This window comes from Cryptomeria japonica, chromosome 4, assembly GCF_030272615.1.
Source record: "Cryptomeria japonica chromosome 4, Sugi_1.0, whole genome shotgun sequence".
Taxonomy (NCBI): Eukaryota; Viridiplantae; Streptophyta; class Pinopsida; order Cupressales; family Cupressaceae; genus Cryptomeria; species Cryptomeria japonica.
In genome coordinates, this window is record NC_081408.1 from 211056835 (window position 1) to 211075720 (window position 18886).

Below are 18886 nucleotides of genomic sequence, written 5' to 3' on the forward strand. Positions count from 1 at the left end.
TGTTATAATGATCTAAAAAAGTTTTGCATTACCCTCCTCTCAAGGTTAGTGTAGGAAGTTGTTTCCGCTACTTTACTTCCTTACACAAACAATGTCAAATCCATGGGAATTTGATTCATGCATTAGCACAAGAACTTCATTCTTTAGCAACATCTTGGCCTTTCTATCAATGGGATCTTGATCTAATCAAAAAGCTAAATCCTTCTTCATCCAATGGTCACAAATTCATCCTTGTAGCAATTGAATATTTCAAAAAATGGATTGAGGCAGTACCTCTCACAAATATCATAGGAAAACAAATTGTTGCATTTATGTTCAATTACATCATTTGTCACTATGGAATACCAATGACCATTATCACATATAATGGGCAACCATTCAAGAACCAGGATGTACAAGAGCTATGTGATAAATTCAAGATCCAACACAGATTCTCCACACCCTATTATCCACAAGGGAATGGGCAGTCAGAAGCATCTAACAAAACTATTCTGAAAATCCTCAAAAAGACAGTGAATGATGCTGGCAAAGATTGGCATATCCAATTAAACACTGCTCTATGGGCCTATTGCACCAGTATCTGCACACCAACAGGCACCACACCTTTCTCTCGTGTATATGGATTAGAAGCCATATTGTGAATCGAAGTAGAGATACCCTCTCTACATGAATCACTAAAAGGTCTCATCCAAGATGAGAAACAACGAGTATCTAGACTGCAAGAGTTAGAATTGATCCATGAACGAAGACAAAATGCCTTTGATCATTTAAAGGTATATCAGCAAAGAATGTGCCAGAGTTATAATCACAGGGTCAAACCATGAATTTTTCAAGTTGGGTAACTAGTACTAAAGGAAAATCCATGCAATCAAGCAGATCCGGAAAAGAAAGGAAAGTTTGAACCAAACTAGTTAGGTCCATTTGTAATCACAATAGTATTTCGATCCGGAGCATATCAACTATCAACACAAGATGAAGATCATCTCGAGGAACCTATCAATGGCATGCACCTGAAGAAATTCTACGTCTGAAAAATTAAAAAAATTAAAAAACAGTGAAAAAAAATTAAAAAAAGAAGAAAATCCAAAAAAAATCAAATATGAGAAAAAGTGCAATAAAAATAGATTGTGAAAACCTGGAAAACAGGCAATATCTGTCAGCTATATCTTCCATCTATTAGTTCATTCATTTTTCCACTTGCATCCATTCATTTTCCATCAGCATTATTCATATCCATCATAAGCATTTGTACATTCCCAGGCATCGTAGCTGCTCTCTCACCTTGGTTTGGATCATTGGGTATATCATAATGAATTTGTTTCTAGGCTCGGGGCAAAATTCTGCACTTAGTTGGGGGCGAACTTCTTGATCATTTTTTAGCTTAATCAAATAAGTAGAAAAATAGTTAGACAACCCTTATCAAGCAAAAACTGATACACATCCAACATGGAACACTAGATCAAATTATCAACCATCACACTGTCAAAAAGTCAGTATAAATGCATGAATGATATTTTTTGGATAATAATTTTAACACGATTGTTCAACTTTTCTATATTGATTTTTGCTATCATGATTTCTGAGTGACTCTAGGATGTCTTTGACTTGAGGAACAAGGAAGAAACATGATATTTTTCTTGTCTGTTGTCTAAAAATTAATCATTAATATGTGCAAATTTGTCTCAAGACATGATCATCAGAGTATCATGGTAGACATTTCCAATTTGTGTATTGAAATGATTAATACTATCTGTTTTACACAAGCAACACTCAAGTCATCTCAGTTCAATTATACCTCGATGCTTGTGCTAACTTGCTATATCAAAAATCCAAGAATGAAGTGCTCAGGTCATCATGGTTTAATTATACCATTTATGTTTGCACTCACTTCCCACATTTCAAAAGCTCAATGATGACAAAAATGCAATAATTCAGTGATTGGTCCGCTCATAGAATTTGCATTTCATTTGCATTTTAGCTTGCATTACATTCTTGCATGGGATCTTGCAAGCTCCTTTAATCCAAGGTTAAATCTATCGTAGGAATCATCAAAGTATCATCACAAGTGTATACACAATCAGAATGATGACTCATATATCTCCAGATATTGTTGACCCAACAAAAATCTTATGCTACCCTCGCAACAGAACCAACATCAGTATATCCAAATCTTTCTGCAACTTGATATCAACAAACTGTCATTTCTTTATCTCATCAACCTTATCGATTCTATCAATCAATCACATCTAAATCAATTTACTCATGTCTTATACAGGATGTATCCTTCCTGAAACCAAATGCTCTAATCCATGTGTTATACAGGATGAATCCTTCCTGAAACTAGATGCTTTGATCATCTTTGTATTATACAAGAGGTGTCATTCCTAAAACCGGACTGAATCTCGATCTTATCAATCTAATCAATCAAGATTTATCAAACTTATCAATGTAATCAATCAATATTTATCAATCTTATCAATCTAAGAAATCAAGCTAATTGAAGAACTCTCATTTTCATCAAACACAATTGCAAAAATCAAATCAAATCTATCAGGATATCAATTTTGCAAAAAAAATCCAAACTACTCCAAAGATTAATTATCTCAATTGATCTCCTGAGGGCGCATCATCATACTACAATTTATCAACGAAGAGATGGGGCATCCTATAGAACCGATGTCATCATCAAAATAAGATTATTCTTTGAATCAACGTGTCATCACACCTCGCTTCAAAGAGGGGAAAAATGTATACACCTAAAAATGGTCAAAAGATAATTAATTAAATAAGCAATTATTTAATTAATCCCCCTTCCTAATTTAATTGAATTCATAATAAATTTGATTAAATTCCCCCTTTCATCTACTTATTAATAAATTTAAGGATTTATTTAATAGGTTAATTTCATAATCCCCTAATTAATTAAAACAAATCAATTTATGAGTTGTTGAGATTAATTAGCCTTTTCCTATTATTTGAATTTTTAAATTCAAATTATTCTAACTTTTAACCACCTAACCTAACTCATTACATCTAATCCTAGGTTTAATTAACCATCCTAGCTTGCACTTCCTAACCACCATGTTCCCTTTGCTTGAACACTTTGCCCTCTCATGAGCAAAGCTTGGTGACACTTGTCACTAAGTGTTGCCTTTCATCTAACCTCTTCTAGAAGCTTCTTGACACTTGTCACCGTAGAGATGATAGATGTTCCCTTTAATCCAACCCCTTTGCCAACCTCCTCCAATTTAACCATTGATATCTTCAGACTTAATCTTGATCGTTGATTCCTGCCACCTCACCCCTAGCCTTGGGAAATCCTATAAATAGACCTCATTTTAGAGCACAAAGGATCCATCCTGAATCCCATCTCATTTTCATTCAAGCATTGTTACTATAGGCATATGCAATCCTAGTTTATCATTTTTAGCAATGTTATCATGTTCAATTTTAGCTTAATTGCATCTTCACTCTAGCTTATTTTCTAGAATAATCATAGAATCATGTAGCTTAATCATGCTATCATTGCTAGATCATGCATCTTTATCATTTAAATCCTCCATTTAAGTGTAGTCAAGTCACTGGAATTTTCATAACCAAATCTGAGAGCAAAATTCATAATCTCATTTACTAGGAGGCAATAGATCGATTAGCTATGGTTTTATCTTTCATTAATTAATTTTCTAACCATTGCTTGTAATGATTTATTGAGTGTTTTGTGTTGCACCTGTAGGTATAACATGTAGACACTTCACATACATGACAATAATAAATGAGTTAGATGAATTTAAAATTTTGCATGTCTTTCGAGAAGGCAACAAAGTGGCGTATCTACTAGCCAATATGGTGTCGTGCTACGTGGTGGCTAAATGGTGGAGTAGTAGGGTTTCTTTCCCAAAAAACTTGTGCGATCTAGCTTGTGATTATTCTAGCCACTTGTAGTAATCAATGAATTTTAATCATGATCTAATGGAGTTGTTGGGGAAACGGCTTCTTTTTGTTTTTCCTATCCGAAGATCTCAAAACTTCCCTTGTGCCTAGATTTTCTATCTAATTGTGTGGCCCATTTCCTGCTACTGGTCAGAGACTTTTCAAGTGTGGCCCATTTCTGGCTACTGTTCAGAGACTTCTCTAGTGCGGCCCATTTTCAGTTGTTTGGCGACCCAGATCATTATGGGTGGGGAAAAGAATAGGCAAGAACCTCCCAATTTTGAGAAATGGAAGAAAAACAAGAAGGTGTGACAAGAAATTGTTGATGGGGGAATTGTCCCCTTCTTGGAAAGATTCCATGGCCCTTCTCCTCTACTCATAGAAACCTTTGTCAATGGGTGGAAGAAAGGGGTTCTGAGGGCTTATGGTGTTGATTACCAACTGGACGAATCCCTGGTGGTGACGGTTACTAGTCTGGTGATGAATGCCAGAAGGTTCTATAGAGACAGATAAATAGGGGAGGAATATTTGGCAAATTTTTTCGACAAAGACAAGGTGCACTCAAGAGTTAACAAAATGGTTGATGGTGGCTACAACAGGAAAGATCTTATGGCTTCCTGGGCAGACATGGCCAAGTTCATCATGAGGTATATTACGCTTGATGGCAAATATGCCAATATCTTTTCCTACTATTTTACCATTTTGAACCATTTTAGGCATGGTAAAATCATTTCTATTCATTTCTATCTAGCCTCCTCTTTAGAGAATAGTCTTGAAAAACATATGGAGAATCCAAATAATCCTATTCTCCATGAAGGGCTTATTGTGCTCATCATGGAGTATGCTAAGACCCTTGAAGTTGTACCCTCTCTATCTAAGAAAGGCCAACATACTAATATTCAAGATGTCTCTGACTCGGAAATGGATTTGGAGGATAGTGGGGGTGCCATTCCTTTTGATGACCCTGATTATAAGCTAGTGGAAGAAGGTGAGATGATGGTCACCCCTGATATGTTTAGTAGTGAGAATCCCCCCAGATGGGCGGCCAACAAATATAAATCTACCAGCAAGCTGATTTCTAAGGTCGATCCTCTTTCTAAAAAGTAGAAGCTTGTGGACTATGGTCTGAAGACTTTGGACCATGAAATTAAACTAGACATTCCTATTAACGTCTTGAAGGAAAAGTAGGGGACCATTCCTAAAGAAGCGGACAGTGGGTTACAGAGGAATGGTACTATAATGAACCTGGTGATGGAAGTGACTAGAAGCCATGAGAGATGCTGGATGTGGGTGGAGAGAGAAATTGATACCCTCAAAGTGGTGGTTAAGGATATAATATATATCTTCATAGCTTCGCCAGAGCCTAGCAACTCTGAGAAGCTCATGATTATGACCCAAAAGCTCTCCCAATATGTCGAGGTTATGAAATGCAACCATGAACAAATAATTGAAAAGGTGGAATAATCTATGGCGGACATAAAGAAAAACCTCAAGAACCTAGTCGACATAAGCAAGGGGGCCATGAATAATAGTATGGAGGGGCTCGAAAAGATCAATGTCATGGTTGCGGAGTATAGATCCATTCATAGTGAACCTAAGAAAGATCTTGGAGGTGAAGACATTGTTGTTGGAGGCAACAAAACCATAGGCCCTAGTTCCAAGACCAGAAGCAGGAGCAGCAATAAGGGATCTTCCATATTCATTATGGAAGAACTAGAGGAAATCAATAAGATTACCATCTAGAAGAACAAGGAGCTGGTGCACTCACTTATTTGAGTGCTTTTATTTTATTGTCTGTATCTGTTTTGCTTTCATGTCTATTCTAGGGTGCTCCCCTATTTTGCTAATGGTTTCTGTCTGTTTGGCTAATGGACGGCTTTTGTAAAAATTTTGGTTTTGGGTCCATGTAAAACCCATTTATCTTTATCAAAAATATGTATGGAATAATAAAATGATCATTGTATTGAACTTTATGGAGTCCCTTTAGCATCTTTCTCACCATCTCTTTATGATGAGCAATATTTGAATGCAAAAAAAATTACTATAAATTGGCTTGTAAGCATAATACCCTTTTTGTTTTATGTTCCACTTCTACAAACTATTTGTCTCGATGATGTGTTTTTTTCTATATATTTTATGTTGTTAGTTCTCTTTGGATGACCCTTGATGCTTCGTTGGCACTAGGATATAAAGAGAACACATATATTGTAAAAAAAATAATATGTACCTCCATTCATCTATATGTCATAGATGTGCTTATTTTTTCTTTTGGGGATGATGCAAAACATTGAGATATTTAGGTCTCTTCCATAATTAGCTAAAGGTTGTTTGTATTTTTTATTTTCTTTTGCATTGGTTCATATCTTTAACACCTAATAAGACCATACATTGAGCTAACATATCAAGCACATCTGCACTCCCTTCTTTTAAAATTAGTATTATTACGAGCAATATTATTTAAAAAAATTAATCTTAATTACAAAATATTTATCAAGGTTTCCATCACTATCTTATTCTAGTTAGGATTTGTCTTTAAACTTATAATATTTTCATTTATGAAATCTTGAGCAAGTGATATGTCTTAGTGTTTCTTTATTACAATTTGGTTTTCTTTAATCTTATTTGTTCATAAATTACTTGATAATGTTGTGGTTAGTTAAAGTGGGACAAGCCTAAACCCTTAGATAATAGCCATGCAACATAAGAGAAGAGTCTCATGTAGAGTAAGAGCACCCATAGTGCGAACCAATATACACAACAAAAAACAAAAATCAACCAAAGACCAAAAAAAGACAAGAACAGAAAAATGAAAAATGACCAACACCAAAACATGCACCCATAGAAGACACAAGTCGATGATCTATTAATTTTTACAGCTTGCCAATCCTAGCAAATCTCTTCGACCTTCTCATAGGAAGAAAATATTTTAATCAAACCCTTGCTAGATGATGTAGCAGGGGACTTTTCTTTTTCCTTAACAATGGTCCCAGTCAACTCTAGAGTAGCACCATCACAATCTCCATAGACTACTTCTTCTTTACATGTATTCACTCAAGCTCTTCCTAGATAGACTGCATTGAAGCCAAATTTGTGTACACCATTTCATTGTACAACACCTCCTCCTCTACTTTCCTCTTTAAAGTTTCCTAGTCCTAGAATTTTGTGGTTTCCTTAGTGATTTTCCTTTCTATACTCTTATAGGATCACCCTGACATTCAGGACTTTGATTTTGTCTTGAAAATTATTCCACTTCCTAAGCCTCTCTACTAGGTCATTAGAAAACAACCAGACTCTATCATCTTTATCCTTTACCACCCAATCAGAAATTAATTGATAATAAATCAATCACCCTTATAACAAGGATTCATTCATTTCATTAAACTTGTGTAATTGGATTTTAAATAGTATAATAATTATTTTAAATTGAATTGAAATTATTAATAGATGTCAAATTTTTGTAAATACATACAAACATTACTATTCATTTAATAAATTCAAAGATACTGGTAGGGATGGTCTAGGTAGGATATCTACATTTAACCCTTTTCTTCTATCATATGTTTGTTCAATAAGTTAGCTCTTGATGAGGAAAGCATCATTATGGTTCATGTTGAGATGTACTATAAAAATCCCTTATCCCTTTCAAAATTATTCTTGGCTCTTAAAAAGGAGAATTCAACCAAAACCCATCTTTGTTTAATCAAGCCAAAGGTTAAGGCTATTGGTGGGGAGAAAACTTCTCTCAAAAGTTTTGTATTCAATCTTCCTTGAGGTAATGGAACTACTATTATATTTGGATAGTTAGCTAATTTCATTCTTCTTTGATCCTACTAGTATAGTGTTGGTAGTTTGTTGTTGCATTGTTGGCTTTATATTATTCTTTGATTTGTCTCCAAATCAAAATATTAGCTTTTCTAATAAATTTTTTTTATGTTTACACAAAAATTGGATATTTTTAAAACCCCTCTTCTTAAAACTCTAATAAAACTATTTATCGATGAATTGTTTCCGTTTGTAGTATTATGTGTTTGTCATTTCTAGGTGTTGGTTGTGAATAATTGCTCTTAACATATTTGATGTGATAAACCCTAGATATCTAAGGACTAAGTAGAATAAATGCGGATGAGACTTCTAAGATGACTTCAACTTTACTAGTCTCTCATCTCCAATGCAGTCACTTACCTGTGCTTTAGATTGCAAATCCACATATATATTTGAATTGCAAACATGTAAATAACAAGTATGAAATTCTATAGAAAATACATAAATAAGAAGAAAGGTTGTTCTAAGTGCAACATGCTCTTATCAGCCGGCTCTAAATATCATTCAGCTATTCAATAATTTTTAAAAATACAGTCGACAGTTTCACATAAACGGAAATTAAAAGTTTTTAAATAATATCCATCCTTCTCACAGAACAATCTGCGATTGCACAAACTCCTGTAAGTCTATCTCTAGAGATGTGTAACCCAACTAATTACAACTGAGCCATAATCGGTTAAAAAGAGTTATTATAAAATCTGACTACCGAAGTCTGGGCATGTCACCAGTTTTAAAAGAGGCAACGGTATGTGAAGCAGAATAACTGTTATCACCATATGCAAGAGCCACAGCTTCTTCCAATTCTTTCACCACCGCACTCATTTTGGGTCTATTTGTTGACTCCTTTTCCACGCACATGTATGCTATCTCTGCAACTTTCCATGCTGATTCTAGGTTATATCGGCCATCAAGTGAAGAATCCATAAGCTCTGCAAGTTTGCCACATAAAAGCATATTGTGTGCCTGATACAATAATTTTTTCAATAAGTTGTTAATGGCAATATCCAAAAATGACTGAAACAATTGAATTGGGTTAGAATTAGATAGATTACCGATTGTACTATTCCATCCTTGGGTGATACTCCAGAAATAATCTCCAATAAAACCACTCCAAAACTGTAGACATCGGTCTTCTCATTTAATGTTGATGTTGCAAAATATCTGCGTGAACTTTCACATTTTAATACGCTAGTTTATAGTTCGCTATGTTTATAATTGGGTCAAAAATATATTCAGGAGCGCCTAAACTAAAATATTTAATAACAAAGAAATGCTATGGTGTTAAGTGAAATACTCAGGATCAAGATAACCCATGGTCCCTTTCACTTCGGTTGATATATACCCATGTGTACTCTCTAGCAGTTTTGATATGCCAAAGTCGGCTACCTTGGCAGACTTTCTGCTATCCAGCAGTATATTATTACACTTTATATCTCTGTGTATTATTGGAGGATAGCAACCCTGATGCAGATAGAATAGACCTGCAAAATGTGTGTAAAATAGTTATTATTTTAAAAACAAACACACACATACATACACATATAGATGTAGATATATACATCAAAAGTAACTGCTGCTGCAACAAACATCTTACCATCCGCGGCCTGCTGAGCAATATTAAGTCTCGTATGCCAATCAAGCGGATTTTTCAATTTGGCTATGCCTGTGAAGAAATAAAAATTCTAGCATATACTTCCTGCTTTCATATGTAGCTGAATTAAAGTTAATTAAATACAAGATTTAATAAGCGGAAATACCGTATAGATGATCAGCCAATGTTCCACATGGCATGTACTCATAGACCAATGCCATTATGGATTGTCTACAATATCCAATAAGATTTACAAGATTCTTATGATATAGTCTTGACAGTATAGCTACCTGTAACCACATACAACATTTGTCACGGAGAATTTGGGGCTGAGAAGAGAACGTTTGAGAGATTTATGTAAACTTATTATATAGTAATCTATTGATTCTTTGTGAGAGTACCAACCTCATTCTGAAATTCTTGCAGGCCTTGATTAGATTCAGTCTTAAGTATTTTGACCGCAACCTCATATCCTGAAAGCCTGCCATAAAATACAGATCCAAAGCTTCCCTTTCCGATAAGTGTGGAATAGTTATTGGTAGAAGTTTTAATATCCTCCTCTGTGTATTCTATAGCCAGCCTGTGATGATCATTTTGAATTTTTTCATCTGAGAAAGAAGAAATAAAGAAAAGTAAGGAGAGGGAAAGGGAAAAACCTTTCCTATTGAAAAATAGAAACACTAAAGGTGGGGCTGCTTTTCGTATACTAGAGATTGGGCAAACACCAGCAAATATGTGTTGCTTTGATAGAGTTGGAACATTTGTGGTCGGAAATGGTTGCGCGTGGTGTTTGTGCCTCCATAGAAAAACTCCAGAAAGAATGATTAAAGCTAACACAACTGAACACCCAATTAAAAGTCCGATCAACCATCCTTTAATTTTTTGGCTGCCTGCCGGAATATTATTTTGAGGATCAACGCTGCGCGGTTGAGTACACGATAAATAGGTGTGAGAGATGATAACAGTTCTCTCTTCTTGTGCTATTTCTGAAAGTTAATCGGTTTAAATGAAGTAGCATATTAAAGAGCAGATAAACATAGCAGAGTATAAAACACGCATCCTATTGATGGATTCTCTTGTAAAAAACCAAAATCTTACAGAAAGAGGAAAGAAAATCTAAATACCGAAGGTCCAAGTTGGGTCTCACTAATCCTTTTGAGACGGTTCCCTCAAATTTATTGTCCTGCAGAAATCTTTTTAACAAAAAAACCATATGCTCAATGGTAACTATTTTAATAAAGCACAAGCCATCATGTGATGTGGGGAAAACAGACAAGTTATATAATAAAAGGTTATAATTCTATAATGGATGAAATTGGATAGCGTAATTAGTAAACATACAGTTGATTTAACATTTGAAGCTTCTCCAATGATCTTGGAATTTCTCCAGTAAGCTGATTGTTTTGAAGTTGCCTTTGTGAGGCGAACAAAACTGGAAAGATTAGCAAAGATATAGGAAAAACTACCTTTCTCATTGATACAAGATATTACAGATGGTAGCAAGTCAGAGATCTCTTACAGTATGCTAAGATTCTTCAATGAACCGAGGTCCGGAATATAACCAGACAAATTATTATTTCCTAGAAGCTGTAACCGACGGCTTGGAGTTAGTACCACTTTATTAAGGAACCTAATTTCTATCGAAAGCTATTGTGGCCTTTTCACTACAAAAAGCGAGGTATGTGAACTCTTACCAACTGTGTTAGTGCTGTTAAGTCCGCTATATTTGTAGGTATGGTACCGTTGAGATGCATGCCTGTTAGATTTCTGCAAAACACAAAATTGGAATCATACATATTAGTAGTCCAAGATATATGATCCAGAGAATTGCTAAGTTACTGAAATTCGCAAGAAAGTTTACATGATAATGACACGCGGAGGATCGTCTTTGCTGCAGGTTATCCCTGTTGATGAATAATCATCTGGCAAACATGGATCTCCTCCTGTCCAATCGTCTGGAAAACTTACTGCCTCTGCTATTTTTCTGACAGCAACCACTGAGCTCACACGATGCGTACAAACATTAAGCGGATCAAATATTTGGAATTTTATATACAAAAACGCATTTTAAAACATCTACATGGAATAGGTCGAAAATTACCATCTCGGGAGTATGTGGTTGTCTGTAGGTCGAATTTCCTATAGATTTCTGCTGCATTTATGAAAGGTCCCAAATCCGATTCAGGACTGGGATGTAAAATTATGTTTATAGGATCGGGAGGGTTAAGTTTTAGATCTTTATTTACTTGCCTGCATTGTAAAAATTTAAGCTCTAGGTAGTCTGATATTTGGTTTTCGTTAATGAAGGCAGCAAATCTCTGTGTGAGGTTTGTTTGGTTGATGTTGCAGAAATAAAGGACGAAAGAGTATATTCCTGGGACAGATACATCGGGAAATTCGTCTAAGATAGTCATATTGGCGGCTTTCTCCATCGCAATGGCTGTCCTTGATACGTTCAAGGGCGGTTTATTCACTAAACCCCTTCCTAATGAATTTGTCTGCTCGTCCTCAGCAGTAATATTCACTGTGCTCTTAGCTGCTCCTGCCGATGCCCAGAAGCGGTCAAATGGATCGTCTGGGTACCTGCCAATTGCCATAACAGGTCAACTTTGAATTAGATGAGCTCTAACATGGGTACTCTTCACTCATTGAAACTTAACTAGGGCGAAAATGAGGAAAAATACTGTTTGGGCTAATGACAACAATTGCTGGATTGACATCTAATGCACAATATTTAATCAGATTAAGCTGAAATTTCACTTATAACAACACATACCGTAGCAACGCAGAAGATGCACCAAAATTTAGGCGACCTCCTACAAGAACTAATGCATTCCTTTGGAAATCCGTCGAACTATACATTGAAGATTCCAGTGGTCGCAGCTCAATGGTTGAAATGAAAACCGAATGATTTTGCTCTGTTTTAGAATTGCGCGCAAGGCATAAACTCAGATTCTCGCTTTTGGCAGCCAAGATGATCTCATAATACCTGAAGGTCTCATTGTCTATACCAGTTAAGTCTACATTCGTCCACTTCATTCCCTCGATAAGTAAATCGAAGAATGTTGCCAAAGGAAGTGTGTTATCAGGACTGAAAGTTGCTCTTACTAGGTAATTTTGATGGGGTTTCATAGGGAGCAAGTAGCAATATTTCTTCGCTGACAGACTACTCGGAAAATAGGCGAGTGTCCAGAATTGCACGAAAAGAGGTTCTGTTGAACTCGTCGTCCAAATGTTGCGAGTTTTAATGAATGGGGAATCGGAAATCCAGTGAAGGTGGTTCTTGCCAGTTACGTTGTAAATTGAACCACAGTTGATGTTAAGGAAGCCTGAAAAAAAGACACAAGGTGTAATTAAACATGCAAGATCGAGATGAGTTGAGAAGAAAATAGAAGTTGAGAAGAAAAAAAAAAGGCTACCATCTTGATTTGAGTGAATGGAAGTGAATAATCCAGTGAAAGTTGTGATGAGCAACAAGCACACACTTGTCCACTCCATGACTGACATCTTTCGAACCTGCATTAACAAATTCCAATCATAAAATGGAATACCAAATTGACAACGTATTATTAAGAGAAAATGTTCACCCAAAATAATATTACTCTGATGAAAAAGCGCCTTTAAGACAACTCCAAATTGCTGCTTTGCGAGGTGCCACTGCAGACCTGCTATGTTCTGTTTTATGTATTGAGACGGTCGCTTCTACATATAGATACTTTTTCAGCCCAAGTCTAGGATTAACATTTCTGAAGTGTATTAAAAAGGTTTAAGATTATTAATAAAACAAGACATGTCATTATAATACGTGGTTAAAATTTGCAAGTGATGACATAATCGCTTTGTTTAAGGAATTAAATTGGCTAGCTGGTCAATCGTGATTTCATCTATTTCCGAAAGACTGCTTCCGTGGAAAGCTGCACTCCACCCAAAGGGAGAGGACTTTTCCACAAGTGAATTAGCTGTTCATTTTCCGTGGAAGTTAAAAATCCTTTCCAAATACATGAAATCAAGATAATTCATCTAATTTAAATGTCGATGACTATTCTTCGATTCGTAGCTCACAAGGTAGCTTTTATTTGACGTTCACCAAAGTCAAGAGTCTTCTAGAAATAAATGAAATGAAGAAGTTGATGTAAATTGAAAATTGATGAAGTCATGTCGATGAAGAGGAGGTCGAGATCTTTCTGACTATTCTTCTACAATTGGATGAAATTTTTCCACAAGGACATACTTGCTCATAGGTATTCCCTTAAAGTCAAGAGTCCCTTCGAAATGCAAGAGAACAAGATTGATAGAAAATTAAAATTGATGTTACTTCAACCGATGAAGTAAATAATTTTTAGGATGTGGTGCAAATGATTTTGGAGTTATAGCTCACAAGGTAATTTTTATCATTTATTATCTAATTGTTCACCAAAGTCAAGAGTCTTCTAGAAATAAATGAAATCAAGAAGTTGATGTAAATCGAATATTTCTGAAGTCATGTGGATGAGGAGGAGGTGGAGATATTTCTGAGTATTCTTCTACAATTGGATGAAAATTTCCCACAAAGACATACTTGCTCATAGGTATTCCCTTAAAGTCAAGAATCCCTTCGAAATGCAAGAGAACAAAATTGATAGAAAATTAAAATTGATGTAACTTCTACCAATGAAATAAATAATTAGGATGTGGTGCAGATCCTTTAGGAATTATAGCTCACAAGGCAATTTTTATCATTTATTATCTGAACGTTCACCAAAGTCAAGAGTCTTATAGAAATAAATGAAATCAAGTGGTTGATATAAATCAAATATTGATAATGTCATTTTGATGAAGAGGAGGTGAAGATCTTTCTGACTATTTTTCTACAATCTAATTATTGAGTCAACATCAATGATTATCTAGTGGGAGTGAATAATATCTGGTTTTATATTTATTTATCTAATCTTCAGTAATTTAAGAGTTTGTGAGAAATTTTGTGTCATCTTTCCTATTAGATTAGGATTTGGAAGTGTTATTCGACAATTTGATTTCCTTTCACAATTATTATTTGTCTAATGAAAGAAAGGAAAAAACATGAAGCAATCTCGCACATCTTCCTTCCTGCACCACACATCTTCTGCATGCATTATGCAATACTCTCAACTATCAATTACTTTCTTACAGATCACTAAAAGCCAATTCCACCTCTTTCTTTATTTCTAATTGGGTGATATCTACTTCTAAAATCAAACTTTGTAAAATGCTTTGTTTCACTCAACTATTTTGTTACGTCATCCATCCTTAGCAATATGAATCTTTACTTGATATTGGTATTGTTCAATTCTCTTCTATTTATGCCTTTCATTCACATTTTTTCTAATGTTGGTATTATAGATATCATTATTAATTCAATTCTTCATTTTATTTTAGTGTCATCTTGTGGTATTGCTTGAAGGAAAACTTACTCTTTACGTAAGGTCCATATAACAATTAATACTACTTACTAGTAGTAATACATTTGGCACATTGTCTAATATTATGTCATTGTATTATATCAATAATTTGGACACCTCTTCTAAATCTATTTTCTCTTTATATTTGATGGTGTCTCTTGTACATAAATTGTCATATAATCTAGGGATTAATAAAAAACATATCTTATCTTCTCTTCATTTATATGAGGTTTTTCTCCCATTCAATTATTAAATTATGTTGGTACAACATACATTATTATCCTTTCATTTGACATCTAAAAAAACATGTTTCTTCTCATTTTTCAATATAATGTATTTGATTAGGTTTTACCATATTTTTTATCCACCACTATGCATGTTCGTTGCAATTATTTAAAAGTAAACAAAAATAGTTGTTTAAAAGCCATAGTTACCTACACACAAGCTCATTTATGAACAACAATAAAAGAAAATGAAGGAGAACCAGTCTAAATAGGAATTTTTATTGGAAAAATGTGTTACTAAATGTTTAAGATGGATTTTTCAGCATTACACCAATCTTAGATATTTATTAGGAAAAGAAGAAAAATAAAATAGAGAATACAAGGAGGTGAAGTGTTGTATATTTTTTCCACTAACAATTCCATACTATGTTGACCACTTGTTTTGCTTGATGTTCCTAATCTTGTGAGAATTTGCTTCTCCCAAGTTTAGTTTGGTAGTCTAGGTCAAATCGCCTAATCGCTATTCTAGTAAACCTCCGAGTATGTTGAAGAAGTGTAATGCCTACCAAAATACCCTCGAGAATTTAATAACTAAACTAACTAACAAATAGAGATATTTTTTTCTTTAAATCATCTACTAATGCAACATAATAGACTACCATTACTCATGTGTACTAAGCATAACATATCATGAATATTTAAAGCATAGTAAACATAACCATATCTATAATCACATATAACGCAAGAGGAAATAACATCATAATAATTATCATCTCAAAGCTTACATCTAATCTTTCATTCCCTTTCTCCCTAGGGTATCTTAACACCACTACTTACTAGTGACATCATAATAACACATCCATCTCATAAAATCACTACATCCATTTAATTTGTGTTCTACTTAATTAGTTCTTCCAATTCATGAGATTATGAGCTATCAAATGCATATCTACATAACCTCCATTAACTTCCTAAGTTCATTTTTAAACACCAAATCAAACATTCCTAATTCCCATAACAATCCATTAATCATGTATCATATCATGGATCTATATGTATAAACTTCTCCTACAAATAAATTATTTCCTTAAGAATACCCATACACATTTCATCAAGATTACTTTCCACAAACATATACAAGATTATATCAACAAGTACTACTCTACTTTCCAATTAAGATCTCATGCTACTAGACCAATTCAAGAACCATATGATACAACAAGAATACACATAATCTAACCATTCAATTACCTAATCCAGCATAAAGTCTCAATCTCAACATAATGAACATACTTACATCATGATTCATATAGGGAATACATCATCTTATACTATCACAATATCATAGTCTCTAAATCATCATGTCTGATTATATAAGTATATATGGTTCAAGTACATAGTCTCTTATACATTTACAATGTCTTCATTATACAAATAATGATTTCAATGTATAGAAATCAGCTCCACAACTATCCACATAATGAAGAATCATACAATACATATCCATGCATGCTACTATCCAAATAAGAGAATCCCAATGGAAGAAAGCATCAAACCACCTGATCATGTGGAACCAATTAGGAACCACCCCCCATGCTAGGAGATGACAAGGGGTTCCAACTCACACTCAAGACCTAGGCTGACACCTAACAACCAAGGGACTCAATAAGACATCCATAGAGACAACAACCATAACAATGAATCAAGTCACATCACAAGGCTAATCACAAATCAATAAACTCCCAAAGGCATAATCAAAAATCAAGGCATAAGGATAATGGACACATTTAGGGAAGAGTGTCATCACATCCTAGCCTCATGCAGAATCCACCTCAACCTTGGAGACAAACAAGGGAGGTTGGTTCACTGCTCCAACAATTTTTCCAATCTTAGATCCCAAAACCACCTCCCTGGGACTCTTCATTGGGACACAAGATCAAATTCATTATCTTGACTAAGTAAATCCTAATTACCCAACCCACTAATCAATTTATTAAGGTTATCACTTGAAATTACAAGAAAAAATCTTCATGTGCTTCCATTCGGTCTAAACCCCTTCCAAGATGTCTATTGCTCATGACCGTGATCCTACACATGCAAGAGCCCACTCCCCCTAATCATGGACCAATACCTTTGATAAAACACAACAAAAATAACATCATGTCAACATCATGAAGGCTCTAAAGGACAAAACACAGTCACAACATCACTAGTATAAAGTAAAACATAAAATGAACCATACACCCAAATGCAAGCAAGAGCCTCCACCAAATCAATACAATAATGAAACAAGGCAAATACATGAGATCAAATGATAATGTTCTATTTTCTATATTGAAATGGTCACGTATACATATAGATACTTTTTCAGCCCAAGTCAAGGATCAATATCTCTTAATTGTATTAAAAAAAGCTTAAGATTTTTAATCAAACAAGAGATGTCATTAGGTATACTACGTTGTTAAAATTTTAAAGTGATGACATGATTGATTGCATAATTAATTTAATCGCCTTATTTAAAGGACTAGATCATTTAGTTGGTCAATCGTGATTTCATCTATTTCTGAAAGACTGCTTTCGTGGAAAGATACAATCCACCCAAAAGGAGAGACTTTATTCTATATTTAATAATGTTAGTTAAATTAATTTTTAAATTAGATTATTGCTTTTTTATCAGGTTACATATTTAACTACTTTTGAAACTACTATCGAATTATTTTGTTATGGTTTACTTATATTTTGGAGATCATTTACAATGGTTGTTTATCTAAAAATCTGTTACATAGTTTTATAAAGATTCACTTTATATTCCGAACAATATATTTCTTTAGGAATTATTAAAATAAATTTATTTTTTTTATAAATTTCAGTTATCTATATTAATAGTTGTTTTAATTTACATTGAATGAATTAGAATATTGCATTAGAAAGGAAGTGGTTTGATTTATTGATATTTTCTTTGTCATTTGATTTTCCTTTTCATTTCTTATTGTGAATTTTTTTTAAAGTTTTGAATATTTTAAAACAATCAATTTGTTATATTTTAATGTAACATTTTTTTTTGTGTAAAATATTTTTTTCTAAGCTTGTCTTGATCATGTAATATAGAACAGTTTGAGCTAACTATTAATTTTAAAAAAGAATTGGTATATACAATATAGGAAATTAACCTTTATTAAAGAAAACAAAAGATGTCTACTTTCCTAAGAAGAAGTTGTAAGAAAATTCAATTCATAACCTCTAACATGTGAAGGAATATGTGAACATCTAAAAAAATGTTTTGTAGCAATGTTAGATGCAGGTTTAACAATAATCATATGGTACCATGTCCAAATAAAACCATTCTTAATTTAAATATTAGGATTTTCTATATATTAGGGATTTTCAAATTCACAATAGAATTTCATAAGAAAATAATTAATAATTTTTTTCTTATCAATTGTTATAAAAAATTTCTACGAAATTTATCTACTTACATTTCATTTTACCCCGTGGAAATACATTTTTCTTTATTATATACAAAAGATTTCTTTATACACCAATAAATTTTCCTATGCCAACAACGCAATTGTGTGCAATGTTGTTTTTATTGTTTGATGTTGATATTTCTCTCAACAACCTTCTAACATTCTTTGGATATACTTTATAATTATTATTTTTATACTTTGTCTCTTAATAGTTTCTAATGTTTGATATCATCTAGTGGCTTGGATCTCGCTTTGTTGTTCTTCCCTTGAATCTCAATAGTTGTAACACCATTTCATTATTTTCTCTATATTTTCTTGTATAAGATTTGAGTTCTTTTCAAAAACTACCTTTTACAATATATAAATGTAGTTTTAATATAAATATTATTTGAAGATTTTCACAACTATACAAATAATCCAAACTAAAAGGATATT

General features: G+C 33.7%; 1 protein-coding gene across 1 annotated transcript; it reads right to left on the minus strand.

The window, feature by feature from the left end:
* Positions 1-8242: 8242 nt before the first annotated feature.
* On the minus strand, positions 8243-13011 carry LOC131061177 (probable LRR receptor-like serine/threonine-protein kinase At1g67720). Its single transcript, XM_059218667.1, has 16 exons — positions 12946-13011; positions 12763-12859; positions 12120-12672; positions 11445-11926; positions 11205-11340; positions 11038-11110; positions 10863-10930; positions 10685-10756; positions 10468-10536; positions 10069-10262; positions 9749-9951; positions 9510-9633; positions 9347-9415; positions 9047-9233; positions 8805-8913; positions 8243-8715 (listed from the first exon to the last, which is right to left on the minus strand). Exons 2-16 carry the CDS (start codon positions 12848-12850, stop codon positions 8455-8457), a joined length of 2688 nt encoding a protein of 895 aa, XP_059074650.1. The 5' UTR covers positions 12851-12859; positions 12946-13011; the 3' UTR covers positions 8243-8454.
* Positions 13012-18886: the final 5875 nt, after the last annotated feature.